This window comes from Lontra canadensis, unplaced genomic scaffold, assembly GCF_010015895.1.
Source record: "Lontra canadensis isolate GAN:19392208 unplaced genomic scaffold, GSC_riverotter_1.0 scaffold59, whole genome shotgun sequence".
In the NCBI taxonomy this organism is placed as follows: Eukaryota; Metazoa; Chordata; class Mammalia; order Carnivora; family Mustelidae; genus Lontra; species Lontra canadensis.
The window spans coordinates 4,527,777-4,547,302 of record NW_022631053.1 but is presented as its reverse complement, the minus strand read 5'-3'; the positions used below and the strand labels follow the sequence as shown (position 1 = coordinate 4,547,302).

General features: G+C 54.9%; 1 protein-coding gene across 1 annotated transcript in view; it reads left to right on the top strand.

Moving 5' to 3' along the window:
• The first annotated feature begins 5,902 nt into the window (after positions 1 to 5,902).
• ASIC1 (acid sensing ion channel subunit 1) overlaps positions 5,903 to 19,526 on the top strand; it is a 25,018-nt gene continuing 11,394 nt past the window's right edge. Inside the window, exons 1-3 of the mRNA XM_032876828.1 lie at positions 5,903 to 6,414; positions 7,248 to 7,625; positions 8,282 to 8,477. Coding sequence (XP_032732719.1) covers positions 7,264 to 7,625; positions 8,282 to 8,477 — 558 coding nt within the window. The 5' untranslated portion in view covers positions 5,903 to 6,414; positions 7,248 to 7,263. The remainder of the gene's footprint in view (positions 6,415 to 7,247; positions 7,626 to 8,281; positions 8,478 to 19,526) is intronic.

Below are 19,526 nucleotides of genomic sequence, written 5' to 3'. Positions count from 1 at the left end.
CTGAGAGGGCTGCCTTTTACCCTGTTTCCAAACAACTCCCTTTTCTGCGCCAGAGCCCTGCTTCTCCCTTCTGTTGGCCCCCTCGCCTCCTCCTCCCTCTGTTGGGGCTGCCGCTGATGATGAAATTTGGCTTGCAACACCCTCTTCCTCCCCTTCCTGCAGGCCCCGGAGAGGATTAAGCCGCTGGAGTCTGAAATCGGAAAGATCCCAGCCTCGGCTCCCCAGCACCTCCCCATGCCCCCTCCTCCTCCCCGCCCATGCAAAACCAGAAAATTAATCTCCCCTTCTGCCTGTGATATGGCGGGCTGCATTACAAGCTGGGCGTCGAGATAAAGCGGGGAGCTGCGGGATGGCGGCCTAGCGCAGGGGCCCCGGGTGGGGCCGGCCTGGGAGATAAGGGCCTCCCAGCGCCATGAATTATTCACCGGCACTGCCTCCTCCGGCTCAAAGGCTGCCCTGAGCGCTGAGATTGCGCCTTCCAGAGGGGCCTGGGTGAGGTGGGAGGAGGGTCCAGGGGAAGACAAGGACTGCAGGAGGGTCCTTCCGGGTTGGGGGCGGGCGGGGGGGGGTGCAGGGGCGGGGAGGACTGTGCTCACTTGAGGGACAGTTGAGAGACAGAAGCACCCCACGGGGCCAGCTGATGCAGAGGATGGAGGATGTCCCCAAGCCCAAGGGATCCTCAGACCCAGCTATGGCCCCCAGGGATGCTCCTCATTTATGCAACTCACTAAACACTTCTGAACAGATATAAGTGCCGGGCCAGGGCCAAGTCTGGCATCCTGGAGCTGCAGATGCCATCCCTCCTGCCCTCAGGGTACCCAGGATCCAGGGCGCCTACTGAGTGTGGGTGAAGCACAGTCATCCCACTCCCCTTCCACCTGCCTTGTCTACAGCCCTTGTCCCCTTCCCCTCTGTAGGGTCTAGACAGCCACTACCCACTCTAGTAAAGCATTTCACCTTGGTGGGGGGGTGGTACAAGGGGATGACACAGGACAGACCTGCTCTCAGGGCAGCGGGAGCTCAGGAAACAGAGACAGAGGCAGCTGGTGCAGCAGGGGAATGGGAGGTCTGTGCTAGGGTGAGGGATTAACCGGGAAAGTTTCCTGGAAGAGGAAAAGGCCCAGGTACTCTGTAGGTCTTTTGTTTCTCCTTAGTTCACTCTTCAAAGACCCAGAATTTTAAAGCAGGGAAGGGACCTTAGCGGTCTCTTCCCTATCTGGCAGTCTCTGTTACCACCTTCTCCTCACCCTTTCTCTCCACCTCAATCTCTCTTCCCTCCCGCTCCTCCCCCACCCCGTCTGCCCTTTTAATCTCTGCCTTGGCCCCAATTTCTCCATCTCTCTCTTGTACTGCCTTCCTCTGTCTCTTCGTCTCTCTGTTTTCTCTTTAATCATCCCTTTCTTCTGAAGCCGCGACTCAAGTGTTATGATGACATACAAATGTATGATGGAAGAAAGGTGCCCATCTGCTGGCCCTCTTCCTCGAGAGTGAGGGAGAAAAAAGAAAGGTCCGGGAAGGTCCTGGATGTGCACAAGAACTGCCAAGACCCTGAGAATATCAGCAGGAGGAGTTTGGGGAGAGAGCCCCCCCACCCCCGCCAGAAGCAGTGACACAGGAAAGAGATAGAACCTCCCCACCCCGAGAGCCAGGAGTGAGAGGCGCTGGGAGAAGGTAAGGACCAGAGGAGACCCCTTCAAATTACAAAAGTGGGGACCCAGACTGGCAGGGGACCTTGAACCCCCTGATGCCTGGAGCCCCGCAGCACTCCGAATGAGTGAACAAGCCACATTCTCTGAGACCCACGTTCAAGTTGGAGAGGGAGGAGTGAGGACGGGAGAAGAAGAAGGGGTGGAGAATGAAGTGGGGCCAGAGTAAGAGGAGGACATGGGGAGAAGGGTGAGCCCCGAAGGATGGAAGAGGCAATGACTTGGGTGGGAAAGGGAAAGAGAAAGGGAAAGGGACGACAAGCTAAATGAGGGAGGAGAGATCAGAGATAGGACCAGGGAAGAAGAAAGGAAGACAGCACGGGGTTGAGGGGAAAGGGCGAGGGTAGCAGAGAAATGAGCGAGGAGGGTAAGAGAAGCATCCGGACCAGAAAAGAGAAAGCAGAGGGGGAAAGAGAAGGATGGGGGGGGGGGGCAACGTGGAACCCAGAGGGGTGAGGGAGGGGTGTGTTGATGGGTCCCATCAGCCTCAGGTCCACAGCCCCTTCCCGCCCGCCTGCTAATTAACTCCTTAATTGTCTCTGCATTTGCTGAGCCGGCAGATGAAGTGGATGCAGACAGATTGGGGCTTGTGTGATTTCACGCATGGGGGAGCAGAGAAGAGCTGCCTGGGAGTCCCAGGGGGCTTCGCCCCCCTCTTTGCCTTCCTCCCTTCCCCCTCGTCTCTGAGAGGCTGGAGGGTGCTTCTGTACCTAGAGCAGATGGGGCCATCTGCAAAAGAAGTGTCCATGGGGAATTTGCCCCCATCAGCCTCTCAGGGATGAAAATAATACTTGCTACTATTGACGGAACACCTCCTATTTACTAGGCACACATTATTTCACCATTGTGAGCTTTAGCCAGATTTTATGGCTTGTTGAAAGAGTGAGGCTCAGACAGGTTAAGTAACTTGTCCATAATCACACAGCTGTGGTGTCACAGAGGTGAGATTTGAATCCCAGGTCGGCAGAATGACAAAGCTCTGGTGGCAGGGGTAGAGGGGTTGGGGGAGTGGGGAGAAAGGGCACTGAGGTCTAGGGACTACAGGAGCCAGAGAGGAGGGAAGTGTGGGCAAGGGATTGGGAGGAGGCTGAAGGAGCTAGGATCCATCACATCCTGCATAAGAGGTAGGTGGGTCCAGAGAAGGAGAAAAGAACAGTGTGACACTAATCGCAGTCCTTGGATCCCTCAAGTGTCATCTTGCTGAAGCCAACTTCCCCTTTTCCTCATCACTGCAGCCCAAACCCCTGTCAGTATGACTTGCCCCTCTGCCACTCTATGTTGGCCCATCCCTCACTTTTACTCCTGACCTTGGAGCTAGAGTCACTTGTCAACACATTCACCTCTTCCTTGACACTGGGAAATTTTGAAGACAGTGACTATGTCACTCCTCCCCATGTCCCCAGGGCCAATGCTGGGATTTCACACAGTGTAGGTTTGCTGAAATGTACAGGGCAGGGATGGCGGGGGGGTGGGGATCTCTGCGGGAATCCATCTCGCCCCAAATGAAAAGGAAACAATAATGTGATGTACTTATGTTGTGCATAAGAAAGAACTTCCAGGGTGCCTGGCTGGCTTAGCTGGCTAAGCGGCTGCCTTGGGCTCAGGTCATGATCTCAGGATCCTAGGATGGAGCTCAGCCTCCACAGCTCCCTGGGCTGGGAGATGAGCTCCCTGCTCAACAGGGAGTCTACTTCTCCCTCTGCCCTTCTCCCACCCCCACTTGTATGTGCTCTCTCTCTCTCTCCCTCTCTCTTTTAAGATTTTTAAAAATTTATTTCAGAGAGAGAGTGTGTGTGGGGAGGGTTGGGGGCACAGGGAGGGGAAGAAGCAGGCTCAGCACAGTGCACAGGACTGAGGGCCGGAGCCTTGGACCCTGGGATCATGACCTGAGCTGAAGCCAGACACCCAACTGACTGAACCACCCAGGTTCCTGCTCTTTCAAATACATAAAATATTTAAAAACAAAAAAGAAAGAAAGACTTCTAAGTCTGGGTCTGTCATACAAGAAACCATACTGAAGCCTTGATTTAGACCTGTGGATTCTCAGGATCAAGGTTTCTCAAGACTGGCTGCTCTATAGTAGAGGTCTTGAAAAGTTGGGAAATCTGAGTCCCACATTCAGAGATTCTGATTTAATTGGACTAAGTGGAGCCAAAGCACCACTTTAAAATCTTCCTAGGTGATTCAGATGTGCAGCCTGGGTTGAGAACCACTCTCAGATTCTGCCCTCATTTGGCTGCTCTGGTGCTTTTGTGGCTGGATCTAAACACTCATACTACTGATAATAGTTACTTATTGGAGATTTACTAGGTACAAGCTAAAGTGCAAGCACTTTTTATGCATTAGCTTATATAATCCTCAGAAATTCCTGTGAAATAAATCTTATCCCCATCTTACAGATGAGGAAACTGAGCTCAGAGAGGTCAAGAGACCTGCCCATCCTAATGAATGGCAGGGCCCATTCTGGAAGCTGAGATTACCTGATTCACAACTTTTATCTTCCCTCAGACTCTTGAGGCTGCTTGTTGGCCTCGATTAGTCCTTGTCTGCCTCCACCTCACCTCATCACCTTCCTTCCACCCCCGCTGCTCCCTCAATAACATCCCAGGTGACTGAAGCAATTTGCAGCCATTTGAGGAAGCTCCATGTGTCACTCAACCTGCGAGGGTGGGGACTTATGGGAATTGCAGATGCTCCAAGATGGTCCTCCCCTCCCCTGAGACACTTGGAATTCAAGAATCCAGCCCCAATCCCCCCACCCCACCCCGTGTCCCTGTTCAGGGCCAAATTCCCACTCTCAAATGCCCCCTTGGGTTGATTCTAAGTATCTGGAATAGCGCTGCCACCCAGTGGCTGCCCAGGGATATGGCAGCCCTCCAGCACTGTCTGGTGCTGCTGGACAGCTCCCCAACTCAAGACCAGAACCCAAGATTCTCCCTTCCCCTCCGCAGCACCATGAGCAGGCCCCTAGTAAATGGATCCCACTCTCCCTCCTGGGGTCTAAGTCCCCACTCCCTCTAGGGATCTCCAGCTCCTTTCTCTCGTTTCTCACGTACCCCTTGCCCCCAACACCTTACAACTTCTCATCCAACTTCTTTCCATTGTGCCAGACTCTTCTCATTACAGGTTCTTTCTTCTCACTTAAAGTCCTGGGAACACACCTCTCACCTTCCTTCTGCCAGAGCTGTGCCACCTGCAAGTGGATTGGAGGAGATGCTAGAGATAGAATTCTGGTCCCCCCACACCCCCCTCCTCATCACCTGACACCATCAGACCTCAACAGTCTCCGTGCTAAGAGCCCCTAATGAGCATCAGCAAATTAACAACTTCCCTTTGATTGCTCCTTCTCTGTTAATTGGATAGGGACGGCCCCCCAAGGCCTCAGAGTGAGGAGAAGGGAGGGAGAAAGAGGAGGAGAGAAGTGAGAGCTATAGGAGCAGCACCCAGACCTCGGCTTAGTGCCCCAGAATTCTGCTCCATTCCTGAGTACAGCTCCTCCTTCCATTCCTTCCTCATCCTGTCCATCCCCACCACTCTAACCCTCCACCTTCCCACCTCATCCCACCCCCCTTCCCTTTCCTTGCTTCTTGACTTCTGTCCAAATTCCCTTGATCTCTGGCTATCTCTTCGTCCTTCTCTATGCTCCTTCTTTAGAGGTTTGGCAGTGAGGGGCTGCAAACATGCCACCCCATAAAGGCAAGCACAAGGCTACAAAGATGGGATTTGGACAGCCAAGCTGTATGTTTGTTTATGTATGTGCATGTGTGTACATGTCACACATAGATGGGAGCAGGGATAAGAACAGGTGAATAAGTGTAAGCTCCTGAGTGCCTGTAGGCCAGGCCTCTGGGAAGTGTGGTGCCTGTGGGGTGTGTGTGTGTGTGACTGAGTGGCGTTATGTGACTCTGGTCTTATGTGTGTCTGTGTCTCCACACGAGCAAGTGCTTGAATCAGTCAAGTGTGACTCGGAGCTTGCGTGTGTGTGTGTGTGTGTGTGTGTGTGTGTGTGTGTGCACGCGCACGCGCGCGCACGCGTGGGCCACCAGAGGAAGCAGCAGCAAGAGGCAGGAGCATCGATCCGAAGGAGACAGCGCGGGGAGGGGGACGCTGGGGGTAGACTCCCTCCCTCTCGCGCGCGGGGGCGCGCGCACGCGCGCGCACACACATAACACACATAGTCACACACACAAGCCGTAGGGCCTCGCAGGCAGGGAGACAGCTCCGGGACCGGAGGGAGGCAGAGCCGCCGAGAGCGGCCGGGAGGAGGGGGCGAGGCAGCGCGGGGAGCCCTCGGTCCCGCTCCCGCGTCTGGGGCCCCCGCGCGCACACCGGCCCAGAGACACCCTCGCAGACACTCGTAGGCGCGCACGCGCACCCTCTCCCCTCCCCCTCCACCTTCCCTCCCGCCGCCTCCCGGCCGGACGATGGATCCCTGCAGATCCAGGGGCTGAGAGCACCGCGCACCGCGCCGAGCCCGGGCGGACCGAGCCGAGGCAGGCGAGCGAGCGAGCGCGCGCGGGCGAGCGGACGGAGCCAAGCCGAGCCGGGCCGGGCGGGCCGCTCCCTGCAGGGCTCTGCGCGGCGTGCCGCGGCAGCCGCGGGCTCCCGCTCCGGGCCATGAGCCCCTCCGCGCCTCGGCGCTGAGCCCGCGTCCGGCCCCGCGCCCCAGGACCCGCCGCCGCTTGCCGGGTTCCCGAAGCCCCCTCAGGTGGGTCTCCGATACCCCCGCCTTTGGCTGCGGGACTCCCCGGCGCCCCGAAGCCGGGACTTTCCTCCCCTCTCGCTTTCCCCAGCTGCTGGGGCGGCTCGGTGGCTGGGGAGGGGGGCGGGGGCCGAGCAGGGGATCTGGCTGCGTCGGAAAGCTGGACTGGAGGGGGGTTGCGTCCGGGGCGGGGACAGCTAGCTGTCATAGGGAACCGCGCCCCCCCCCATGCATCCACCTCGGGCTGCCCTCCACCCCCCAGCCCCCACCCCAAACATAGACACAGCCTGCGCGGTTAGGAGAACTGGAGACGCCCGCAGGTGAGGACTCGGGCTGGGCCCCTCCCCACCTCCCTAGGGGGATTTTAGCCCAGGTTTAGCTCACCCGGGTGAAAACCCAGTCCTGGGATCACCCTTGACCAGGAGCTCCGGACCCTGGGTTCTGTCCGGCTGGGGGAGTTATCCTCTCCAGAATGGGGTGGACATCCCTGTCCCAGAGTGACCCTACATCTGGAGGGAACTCCTGTGCTGCCCGTGGAAAAATATTGGGACTTCCCTCTCACTCTCGGATGACTACCTCTGGGGTCTCCCCTGGCCTGGGAAGCTTTCCCGGGAGAGCATTCTCCTGGCCTGAGCTGACCCCAGAGCCCCTGCCTTTGAAGGAAGCCTTTTCTAGGAGCGTGTCCCTTGGGCAGCCACCTCTGGGCTCACACACGAGGGAAGTGTCCTGCCCCGGAGGCAGTGACCTTTGGCAATGGGGATTCCTATTGGATGCTTTTGCAGGGCCCTGGTGTGGAACCTTATCTCAGGATGGTAACAGACTACCCCCTCCTTCCCTAGGATCCCCTCGGTCAGGATGGAACTGAAGGCCGAGGAGGAGGAGGTGGGTGGCGTCCAGCCGGTGAGCATCCAGGCCTTCGCCAGCAGCTCCACGCTGCACGGCCTGGCCCACATCTTCTCCTACGAGCGGCTGTCTCTGAAACGGGCACTGTGGGCCCTGTGCTTCCTGGGCTCCCTGGCTGTGCTGCTGTGTGTGTGCACTGAGCGAGTGCAGTACTACTTCCACTACCACCACGTCACCAAGCTCGATGAGGTGGCTGCCTCCCAGCTCACCTTCCCCGCTGTCACGCTGTGCAATCTCAACGAGTTCCGCTTTAGCCAAGTCTCCAAGAATGACCTGTACCACGCCGGGGAGCTGCTGGCTCTGCTCAACAACAGGTGGGCAGCTCCCACCCGGCCAGCCGCTTGCAGGGCCCCCAGGGCGCATGCCTCCCAGCTCCTGGTGACCCCCATCAGGGTGCTTGCCTCTCAAAACCCACTCTCTAGAGCCCAGACCACCCTGTCTCCCCGCCCCCACCCCCAAACCTGCCACTCACAGCAAAGGAATTGCGGGACTGAACAAAGCAGTTAAGGGCACCTGATCTCTGATCCCAGCATAGTCCCCAACAGCTCTGCCCCTGCCCAGCCTGAGCTGTGAGACATCAGCAGCCTCTCAAGAGACCTTTGCCACCCTCCCACTCACTGTGTCTTGCTCCTCATCTCACTTGAGGGATGGGGGCAGACCATCTTTAAAAAGTGGAGATTGAGTATATAAGACAGCTCCTGCCATGATCTCTCTGCCCATCCCTCCCTTATCCACACAGCCACTGTGGATCGTACTGTCTTCTCAGACCCCATGGGGCAGGTCCTCAGGACACACCCAGCCCTTCTGTGCCTATGCCCAGGCCTGATCCCTGGGGCTGATGGCTGCCCTCCTCCCTGCCCAACCCCCATCACCTCCCCTGCCGAGGTTGGGTATGGGACCCTGGAGGCCAGATGGAGGCAGAGACCTGAAAGTCATGCTGATCCATTCGCCGCTCACCCCTGGGCTCCAGGTATGAGATACCAGACACGCAGATGGCAGATGAGAAGCAGCTGGAAATCCTGCAGGACAAGGCCAACTTCCGCAGTTTCAAGCCCAAGCCCTTCAACATGCGGGAGTTCTACGACCGCGCAGGGCACGACATTCGAGACATGCTGCTCTCCTGCCACTTCCGGGGGGAGGTCTGCAGCGCTGAAGACTTCAAGGTGGTGAGTGAATCCCCTGGTGTGGAGCAGGAGTCAGTCCTGGAGGAGGAGGAGGAGGAGGAGGAGGAGGAGAGGATTAGGAGCCTGTGGGCCTTCCACCAAGCTTGCTGCTCTGGAAGAGGAAGCTGCATGTCCCCTGGGTTTGCTTCTGTCCAGAGGAGACTTGGTTCAGTACAGGGGTCCATTTGCTCTGTGTGAGGGTCTCAGCATCAGCCTTGTGTCCACGAGGACAGGAAAGCTAGCACTCAGTGCACAACACACAGAGGTGCACACAGGCACAGACACAGACACACATGGAGCCTGGTGTGCCGTGCGCCATCTCCCCCACCCCCCCGCCAATTCCAGCTTCCCTTCTGGGCCACAGGTGTCAGAGCTGGACATGGGGGTGGGGAAGCTACAGTCTTGTTACTTGAAATGAGGAGCAACACCTGGGAGACGAAAAGAACTGCAGGGCTTAGCCACCCCACTTCCCAGACCTACTGATTCAGGACTGGGATTTTAACGGGTGATTTGAATTTAAGTTGGAGAAGCACTGTGATACATGGGAAGTAAGGGAAGCTTTCTCTTACATAGCTAGACAGGTAATTCTCTCTGGGCCACCCCTGTCACACACACACATGCATACTGTCTGATTGGGTTCCCCCCTGGTCAGCGAGAGCCAGGGTCTAAGGAATTGAGAGATTATTTGGGGTACATAGTCATGACCAAACTGGAGGGTCCCTTTGCTTCTTTTTTTCCCCCCATCATCTCTTTACTTCTTAAAATGGAGATGCCCCAGGGGCACCTGAGTGGCTCAGTCGGTTAAGCAGCTGCCTTGGGCTCAGGTCATGATCCCCAGGGTCTTGGGATTGAGCCCAGCAGCATCTTGTCAAGGGAACCTGCTTCTCTCTCCCTCTGCCTGCTGCTCCCCCTGCTTGTGAGTGTGTGCTCTCTATCTCTGCCAAATAAATAAATAAAATATATATTTTTTTAAATGGTGCTGCCCCGCAGACCCACCCACCACTGCCCCCAAGATGGGGCTGCCTCGAAACCAGCATCTTGGAGAGGGTTAGGGAAATGGACTGGGATCTTGTGTGCCAGGTGATCCTGGGCAAGTCACACAGGTTCCTGAGAGCTTACAACCAGACAGAGGCTGGAGAGGGACAGAGGACCCGAAGCCAGATGTGAAAAATAACACCAGATGAGAGAATGATGCTCTTAACTCTTCAGAAGACTCTGTAGGCTCTCCTTCTTCTAGGCTTTGTAGGCTCTCCTAGGCTGAATAAGTAGCTACGTTCTCTCTATTTTACAAATGCACACAAGGGGACACAGAGAGGTGGAATAAGTTGCCTGAGCTCAACTGGTTAGTGACAGGTTCTGGATGAGAACTTGTGTCTTGTAAAGTTCCAACCTAGTATCCTCTTTTTATTACCATCGCTGGCCCTGGAGCCATCATGTCCACTTCCAAGTCTGCTCATTGCTCTTTGAAAACGCAGTCTCCCCCAGGACCCCCTCGCTATCCATCCCTGCCCCTAATTCTCTGCTCTCAGAGACTCCCTTTTCTCCCTGCCCATTTCCCCCCTTGCTTGCTTGCTTCCTCCTGGCATTATGGGAGTGTGAACTGCATCGGGTTTGTGTAGAAATGTTGGAGCCCGTGGTCATGCTTGTTTTTTCCTGCTGAGGTTACACAAGAATTCCCAATCTCTTTAAGGCCTGCTCTGCAGACCAGTCTCAGGGGCCTTTGTCAATCCTGCCAGACAAAGGTTACATAGCCACACTCCCTGCTGAGCCAAGCTGACAGGGAGCAGAGGGTGATGCTCTTAACCACTTCCCTCTTTTCCTTTCTCAAAACAGGGAAGTCCTGGATTCTCCAGAGCCTGAGACCAAAGGGTTCCCAGGCTCACCAATGATGTACTCATGAGTAGTAGAAGTTAGGTGAGGGTGAAAGGCGGAGACTTCCCCTTCGGCAGCACAGCCAACACACAGCAGAAGGGAGCAGCGAGGAAGAGAAAACCCATTAGCTTGAACAGTTTGTAGTATTGGATAAAGGGCAGAGTACTTGGCTCAGACCGAGAAGATATAAAGTGGGGGTGCAGTAGTCCACAGAAAGTGTCCAGCTGAGGCTCCCTTTGTCCCTGCAGTCCAGAAAGATTCCAAGTGGTGATGCTAGGACATGTTCGGTTTATGAAAATGGAGATCCTGAAATGTGACTGGTCCATGTTATCTGAGGAGACAATTCCGAGTACTCAGACGGAGCTTTGACTGGTTTACAGAGTTCTGGAGCAATCTGAGTTCTTCTCCTTGCTTGAGGTTGGGTTTGGGGAGAGAGATGAGAGTAGCCTATAGGTGGCCCCAGCCCGGGCATTTTGGGGTTCTGGATTGCCAGAGAAGATTCGGTTTTTTATGCTTCTCAGTCCATGTCAAAGACTTGACCCTGAATCTGGCTGCACCCGAGGTCTCAGCTCCTCCTTCTACCCTCTCTCATTGACCTCCCTACATACTGTCTCTGTGTCAGGAACTCTACCACTTCTGCCCCTAGGGATGTTCCTACACAGATGGGAGTTGGGTTGTGTGTCTGACATGTCCCTGGGGGAAAAGAAGGGCTCCAGCCCCCTCCTCCAGCTCCCTGGCTCCAAGGGGGTGTGGACACCCCTTGCCTGATGCTCCACCTTCTCTCCCTTCTCCTTTGGTCTAATATTTAACATCTGCCTCTCCATCCTTGCCATTCTCTGCTAGGTTAAGAGGTGTGTATCTAGCCCCAGGACAGATGTGGCACTGACAGGAAACATTTGCCTATTGGGTCAGAGCTTAGGAGAGACCTCCTTGGCATCTTCTGCTGCTTTGAAACGGGTTCTAACTGGAAGTCCAACCCCCGGCTCTCAGTTTTTGCAAAATATAATGTGCACAGGTACACGTGAAGTCTGCTGCGGGTTTCCAAGGGCCAAGCTCATCCAACTTGGGAGAGCCCTGCTCAGGGAGGACAGTTCAGGAGGCATAGGAAGGGGCAGACTCTGGTCCCTCAGAGACCCCAGCTCCTCTGGCAGGGGGTTCTGCAGGGACGAGCGTTCCCCTCAGATGTACTTTCAGTCCAGCTCAACCACAGGGGACTAGTGGTCACATCGTGTTTGACCAGGTCCATCCCTCAGCTGTAGCTGGGGCCGCTTGGGAGAGTGGGGATAAATATGGGGAACCTGGGCCAAATCTGGGAGAAACTGGTTTCAGACTGAAGAGGCAGAGAGTCAACCTCAGTAGCTCTCTGCTGAGCTACCAAAAAAAGAAGAAAAAAAAAAAAAAGCAACCACGGAACCCACTCTCAAGGACCCCTCTTCCCTGGCCACCTCTTTTCCTTTGAGGGGGGGATGTCGGGTTGCCAGGGCAACAGGGTCGGAGGCTCTGCTCTGCCACTCCACCTCAGGGGCAGTCAGACCAAGGCAGGGCAGGGGTTCCATGGAGGGGGACCAGGGGCGCAGCTGTGTGCCTGGGTCTGGGTGGGGGCCGGAGGGAGTGAGCACAGTCGCAGCTGGTGCCAGCCTCCAGCTGCACCTTATCTGTCCCTGGCAGTGGGAGCGCCTGTGTGGCTGGAATGCTGAACAGCACCGAGGGGAGGGGGCTGGCAGATGGCTGCCCAGTCAGCCCCATGCCGTCCCCCTGCTCCAGCTGAGACCCAGAGCCATTGCCTGGGGGAGAGAGAGCAGGGAATTCATCTCTGGACCCTGGAAGAGAAGGAAGGAGAGAGTAGAAAACAGAAATCTTGGGGGTGGGTGTGCAGTGGCGCCAGTATTCTTTCTCAGGAGGGGGGTGGAATTGGGAGGACAAGAGATAGGGGACATGAATCCTTGCAGGGGCCCACAGGAGTGTCCCCCCAGGACCCTGGAGTGGAGGCACAAATTCCCCAGAGGAGAGATGGAGTGAGGGGTGGCGGGCACAGAAATCTACTTAAGGTTCTGGAGGAGGACAGGACTCTTCTGCATCTATAGGGTTGAGAAACTGAGAGAAGCAGTGGGCATAGGTGGGTGATCCCAGGACCTGGAGAAGGGAGGGAGAGGCCATCTTAAACAAGCTGAGCTAGGGATGGCAAGTCCCGGAGAGAGCCAAGACTAGCATGGGGGCTTCCTCATCCCCAACTTAACTCTGCCCCTTCATTGACACCCCTCACACCCACAACACCCTAGCTTGCCTCGCCCGCCTCCCGCTGCAGAACGGCTAAGACCAGGAGTCCCTGGGGAGGGCCTGGCCTCACCACCTGGGTCTGTTCCCTCCAGCTAGCAGGCAGTGGAGGGGCTGCTGCAGGAAGAGGCTGCCCAGACTGCTAGAGAGAAGGAGGGTCCCAGGCCACCCTGCTCAGGGGCAGAGTCCTGGCCGTCTTTGGGGGTGTGGAGTGGGAAGGAAGCAAGGGCAGCAACCACAGATGGCAGCAGGACAGGAGAGAGCTGGAGTGGAGAGGCTAACTTTGGAGGAGGGCGTTCCTTCCAGCCTCATCCTTGCTTTCTCTCCCTCCCTCAGAAGTGCCTGAGGTTGGAGGGAGGAGATGAGAGAGAGCTCAGAGCGGAGCCGGAGCCGGTTGCAAGAATCCAGGGGACCCTGGTTAGGGTCACTCTCTGTCTTTCGGTGTGTCTCTCTCTCATATGCATATACACACAAACATCCTTGGGATAACGTAGTTTCCTCTCTCTCGCCTCCTCTCCCTCTCCTTCCTTCCTCCCCTGCCGTTCTGGACTCCACCTCTCTCCCAGACTGCAGTTAGCTAAGAGGCTACTCTAAGTTAATTGATCTCCCGGCTGCTGGCTAAAGTAATAGAGAATTGATGTAAGTAACTAAGTGCCTCTGGGGGCAGAGTGGGAAATGCAGGGGTGGGGAGGAGGAGCGCTTCCAAGCCTTGGGCCTTTCTCCTGCCCCAGCCCAGGGATAACCCAAAGCTTCCCTCACTGCTGCACCTGGCAAGCGTCCAAGAAGCCCGGTTTGGGGGTGGGGGGCTGCTGAGAGGTCCCATGTTTCTGCTGTGGGTGGAGGTTGCTTCTGAGCATGCTTCAACTTTCTGGAAGGCAGTTTCAGTCCTGGGGGTGGGGTGGGGGATGATGCGGGAGGCTGGGGTTGGAAGTGCGAAGCTCCACTTGGTTCCTTCCTGTGACAGAGCCCTTTCAAAGTGCCAGGTGCTGTGCTGGGCACCAGAGTGTAGGGGTGAACAGACCCCGTCCCTGCCCTCAGGGAGCTTAGAGTCAAGTGCAATTCCCGGGGGGGTGGTTCCAAGATGATGGGGTGGGGATGGTAACAAAGGCATCCGTAGGGAACGGGGAGTAATGTACCAGGCGGTGCTGGACTCTGAACATGTAGGTAGAGTCCTTCCCATCTCCCCAGCCCAGATCAGCTATCTAGAAACTCCAGTTTTGTGGGATGTGGGGTGTCCCCCCATGCAGCCCTCCCCCAGCATATGCGCAGCCCACCTCTGTCTAGCAGGGGTCATTGGCCAGTCCCCCCACTCCTCTCCACTCCCCCTCCCTCACCATCCCCCACCCTCTCCGCCCCTGCAGGCGCTGAGGCACAAGCCTGCCCGCACTGGAGGTCTGAGGTGGCGCTCCAGCACCTTCTACCCTCCAGCAAAGGACCTTCCAGTCAGGACCCTTGTGTGGGGATCCTAGGAGGCAACACTGGGAAGCAGACAGCAAGACTGAGAAGTGGTGCCTAGTTCTGGCAAGGGGTGCGGCTGGGCCCTGGGACCCCCTGGGTTCTGTTTTAGGCAGAGTTGCATCTGGCTCCGTTTCTCAGCTTCTAGGCACAATTTCTCGTGAGGAAAAGAGGCTCCAAATCAATGGCTAAATGATTCTTTGCCAAGGGGCAGCCCCTCCTTCAGCCTCTGGGACACTCTGGCCAAGCCCACGCTGGCCTACGCTTGGAATGGCTGTGCGGCACTGACTTTCTGGGACTCGTGGATCACATATCTTCCTCGTGGAAAGTTGTAAAATGAGCGCAAAACAGCTGTGTATTCCCTAGAGGGGACGGTCCCTTAAGAAACCATAAGGGCAGAGACTCTGCCATCCCAGGTTCTCCAGGGCCACTCCGGAGGGAGAGGGAGGGCAAGTGGTGGTTTTTCTGAGCAACTGTGATTTCTTGGAAAGAAAACACTTTCAGTCCCCTCTCATCCACACCCCCTTGACGTGTCTGCGGGTGGCGGGGGGTGGGTGCAGGAACTGGAAGGTTGGGCCCTGTAGCTCACAGCTGTGGGGCTGTACGTCTCTAACTCCTGCGTCAGATCATGGAGGCAGGTTGGGGACCTCCCTGGGGTGAGACTGCTGCAGTGGCCTTGACCGTGGACAGCAGCCAACTCAGCCTTCCTGTGACATGCCCCCTGCAGGCGTGCTCCAAGTGTGCAAGCACACGTGTGCCCCTCTGTGGGCGTGCCTGAGAACGTGGATGGGGGTTAGAGTTTGTAGTGGACGTGTATGGATGAGCTCGGGGGTGCACATACCTCACTTATTACGGTTGTGGGAGGGAGCCTGTGTGCAGGCAAACCTCTGGTCGCATGCAGAGCACATACCAGCAAAATTAATCATCTCTTCCAGTCGAGCTTTGCAATTTACAAATTCCCTTTACTTTAGCTCATGAGCCTCCTAATTCTGGGAGACAGGAAGATATTAATATCTTCACATGAGAGACGAGGAAACTGAGGCTCAGAGATGTTAGGTGACCTGCCTGAGGTCACATAGCTGGTGAATGCCAGAGTGGGACCTTGAATTGAAATCTTCAAAGGCCAGGGTCTTTGTGTGTGACAGTAGGAACCGGTGTGTGGAGCAGGGGGAGGAGGGTGTCTGGGTCCCCAGCTTGCCACACTGTCTAAGGAAGCAGGAGGCAGGAAGGATAAACAAGGGTGCAAAGGAGAAGGAATGTCAGACTCTGGTTGGCCACACCAAAGTCTTTTGACTCCTCCACCTTTTCATTGCACCATTTGGCCAAATCCCAGCCCTAGTGGATAGCCCCGCCACTGGCTTTCCTCAGGTGGCTCCAGGACAGCCAAGCTCGACCAGAGAAGGTCACACAGCAGGCCAGCTTGCAGTCACCTTGTGCTCATGATTGACATCCTGAAATGGGTGTACAGGGCCCCCTGGCAACCCCGCTGTGTTTTCCGGGTCACCTTGCTGGTCCCAGTGATTACTGCAAACTTCACCACTCATCTCAAAGAGCCACTCTTCCCAGCACCCCCTACACCCTGAGCAAATGACCTTGTCACCTGCTTCAGGGAGAAGATCAGAGCCTCAGCCAAGCCCTCCCTCTTCCCGTAGGGGAGTATCCCTCTTGTCTAGGCTGAAATCTCAGCCTAGTTTTTCCATCTGATCTCCTTCTACCTGTATGGGAATTTTACCCTAAGATTCCACCTCTCCCTCATCTACAGTCAGTCTTTCCCTCTCCAGTGGGATCTACCTGTTGACACTGAAACATGCTTAAGATTCTCCCATCTTGAAATATATAGCTACAATATATAGCTAACATTTATTGGACATTCGCTATGTATCAGGGTTGAGGTTAAAATAAAAACCAAAAGCCAAAGGTCTCTCAACTCCACAACTCCCTCTAGCCCCCCCACTCTCTCTCTTTCTGCTTCCTTTCCCAGACATAATTCAGAAATATGAAGTCTATATTCCACTGTCTCCATTTTCTCTTCTCAGACTCATTCTCCACTCCACTTGAGGCTACCTTCTCCCTTCCCCTCCCCCCCCAGCACTCCACCCAACCGGTTAGAGCTATAAGGCCACCAGCGACCTCCGTGTGGCTAGATCCTGTAAATGTTTATTCTTAACCTCTCAATGACATTCAAAATGGTGACCACCTCCTCTTTTTTAAACTGTTCTTTCCTGGGGCACCTGCGTGGCTGAGTCAATTAAGCATCCAACTCTTGATTTCATCTCAGGTCATGATCTCAGGGAGGTGAAATTGAGCCCCGCGTCTGGCCCTGTGCTCAGTGGGGAGTCTGCTTGAGATTCTCTCTCCCTCTCCCTCTGCTCCTACCCTAAACCACACTCATCGCACACATACACTCTCTCTTTCAAAAAAGAAAAAAAAGTGTAAAACATTTCCAACACCCCAGGAAGTTCCTTTGCCCCCCACAAGAGTCAACCATTACTCTGACTTCTGTCAGTACAGATATGTTCCGCCTGTTCTTGAAGTTTGTAGAGTACATGTATCCTCCATACAGGCTGCATGCTTTCGTGCCTGTCTTCTTTTGCTTATGATTTTGTCTGTGAGATTGTCCCATTTCGTGCAGTGGTAGTTCACGCTTTGTCAATGCTGTGTAGCTTCTCATTATATAATTACACCAAAATGTATTTATCCATTCTCTTCTTGCTAGACCTTTGGGTGGTTACTAGGTTTTTGGCTATTATAAACAAAGCTACCATGAACATTCTTGTTTATGTTCTCTGGTTGTCCAATGGACTCATATTTTGGGTATGTAACTAGGGGTTGTGGTTAAGTCACAGGTTGGTATTCTGTTTGGTTTTCGTTGATATTGACAAATCAGGCTTGATCTCTTTTCCTCCCTTCCTTCCTTCTTCCCTTTCTCCCTCCCTCCGTCCCTCCTTCCTTTTCTTCCTTCCTCCCTCCCTCCCTTCCTTCTTTCCATCCTTCCTTCTGACTTTCTCTCCTTGGGCCATCTCATCAGCATCTAGACCCTGACCAGCCAGATTATGTGCTTCCATCCAGCTCTCTCCTCTCACCCTCTGTGCTGGTGGCTAATCTCCCCACTCACACCTCCACTTGGATGTCCCTGAGGCTCACAAAACCCAGCATGTGCAAAGCCAAATTCATCATCTTATCTCCCAAACTAGTCCTTTCCTTGTGTTCCTGGCCCAGTGAGCCACCGCACCATTCAGCCACTTATGCAAACTAGCAAGCATCCCTACACTCCATCTCCCTCCCCTCCCTTAAGGGGATCTGCCACTCTTGCTCCCTAAATATCTCCACCCTATCACCCCATTCCAAGCTGGTGCACTTCCTGTCTCACCTACACCCTGGGATAGTCTCCTGATAGGTCTTCCAGCAGCCCCTCTGGCTGTTTCCTAGTTGTCTCTTCAAAACACTACTCTGATCACTTGAAACCCTCCCATTGTCCTTGGACAGGAATCTTTGCTGTGGCCTTCAAGGCCCCAAGGGGTCTGGGTCCTGCCTGTTTCTCTGGACTGTTCTTACCCCACTCTGGCTCTCCAGCCATATTCTCCTCTGAGCTTTCCCCCCACCTCCACCCCCAGGGTCTTCAGGGCCTTTGCATGACTCTGCCCTCTAGAATATTCTTTCCCCGACCCACCTCATACAAACTTTTACCTAATTACTCCTCTTTATTGTTTAGATCACAATTCAAGCATCATGTCCTCAGAGAAACCTGCTTTGATTCCCCAGGCTGTGTTGGATCCTCCTGGCACTTGCTCCCATAGAGCCAAATTACCTTTTCATAGCACTTATGATTTGCAATTAAATATTTACTTTTACAATTTTTAGAAACGGTGTCTGCTCCCCCGTTAGACAGTAAGCTCCACAAGGGCAGGAACCCAGTCCATTGTATATTCTTCATGTGTCCCCAGCACATAGACACTCAGTAAATATTTGATGAGTAAATGAAAGAATGTAGGAGGAAGGGATTTGCAGGGGGTGATCTAATACTAGTCTCATGCCCACCACTTGCTCTCCAAGAAACTTGAACAGGTCACCGTGCCTCAGTTTCCCCACTTGTCAAATGGGGGCGATGTTACTCAAACCTGTTTATTTCACTAGGTTGTATAAGGATTCCATGAACTATCTACTGAGAAGCATTAAACATTCTACAGATGTTGGCTGCAGTGGGGTGGGGGTTGCGGGGAGCGTGTTTAGAAAGAGATGTGGAAAAAGAAACCACTGAGTTACCACACACAATTTAAGAGCGGTAATGGGTAGGGACTGACACGGGGAAGGCTTTCCTCCTTGGACAGAGGGTTCAGAAGTGGATGTTGTCCTGCATGGGTCTCTGCTTGGCCACTTCCCCTGGGGCTTTTCTCCTAGGGTTTTGTGCTTGTGGGTCTATGTGCGCTGCTTGAGACTTTCCTTACCTCCCCTTACTGTGCAAACTTTGGATTGGTCTACTGGAGCAAGGTGAGGTGGGAAAGGATTTTAGAGGAGAGAGGAAATCCATTTGGGGTGTGTGTATGTTTGTTGCCCTGCAAGGGAGCTGTGTGTGGTGATGTGTAGGTGTGCAGTGTGGGTCTTTATGTTGGTGTGGGGGAAGACGGGTCCTGCCATCCTGGACTTGCTGTCCTGTGAAGCTGCTCTGTGTGTGCCTGTCCTGTCTGGTGAAGCCTGGTGGTGGAAGTGTCCCCTGCCTTCCTTTCTTCCCTCAGGAGGTCTAATCTACCTGCCCTTCCAGGGAGTCTGAAGGAGGGGAACAACGCCCTCTAGTGGGTGTGGCATGCATGGGCAGCTTCAGCCTCCCCACCCCCAACCCAGGCCTACAATTTACCTCTGAAACACTTCCTGAGGACGTGCAGAGCCCTCTGAGAGCAGAGGGGGAACAGGGAGGGGCGGTGGGGGGGGGAGGCAAATGCACACAGGACTGGAAATAGGAACCTCTGAATTCACGCAGAAGAAGCCTGAGGACAACAGCTGGAGGTGGGGTGGTGTGTTATCTCTCTCATCTCTGCAGTGACCTTCTCATCTCTGCAGTGACCTCTCTGGTTGCCCTGGGTGTTCGTGGTCTTCCTTGGTTCTAGTTTCTTCGCATGGTCCCTGTGTCTTGGTCTTTCATTCTCACAGTCTGTCCTCAAGGAGTTGTTGGTTACTACTCATGCCTGAAGGGACTTGAGCAGAATTGATCCCTTCATTCTGTTTCCTGGGTGGGTACTCACTATGCCCTATGCAGTCAGGGAAGCCTTGGAGGAGGTAACATGTGAATAAGGTCTTGAAAAATGAGAAGAAATTCTCTAGATGGAGTCCAGGGAAGACATGGAGCTGTGGATGAGCCTAGCGGGTCTGCAGAATGGGAGAAGGGCATGGTGGCTGGACGTTAAACTTCTGTTTGCGGGGGGGGGGGGGGGGGGGGGGGGGGGGGGGGGGGGGGGG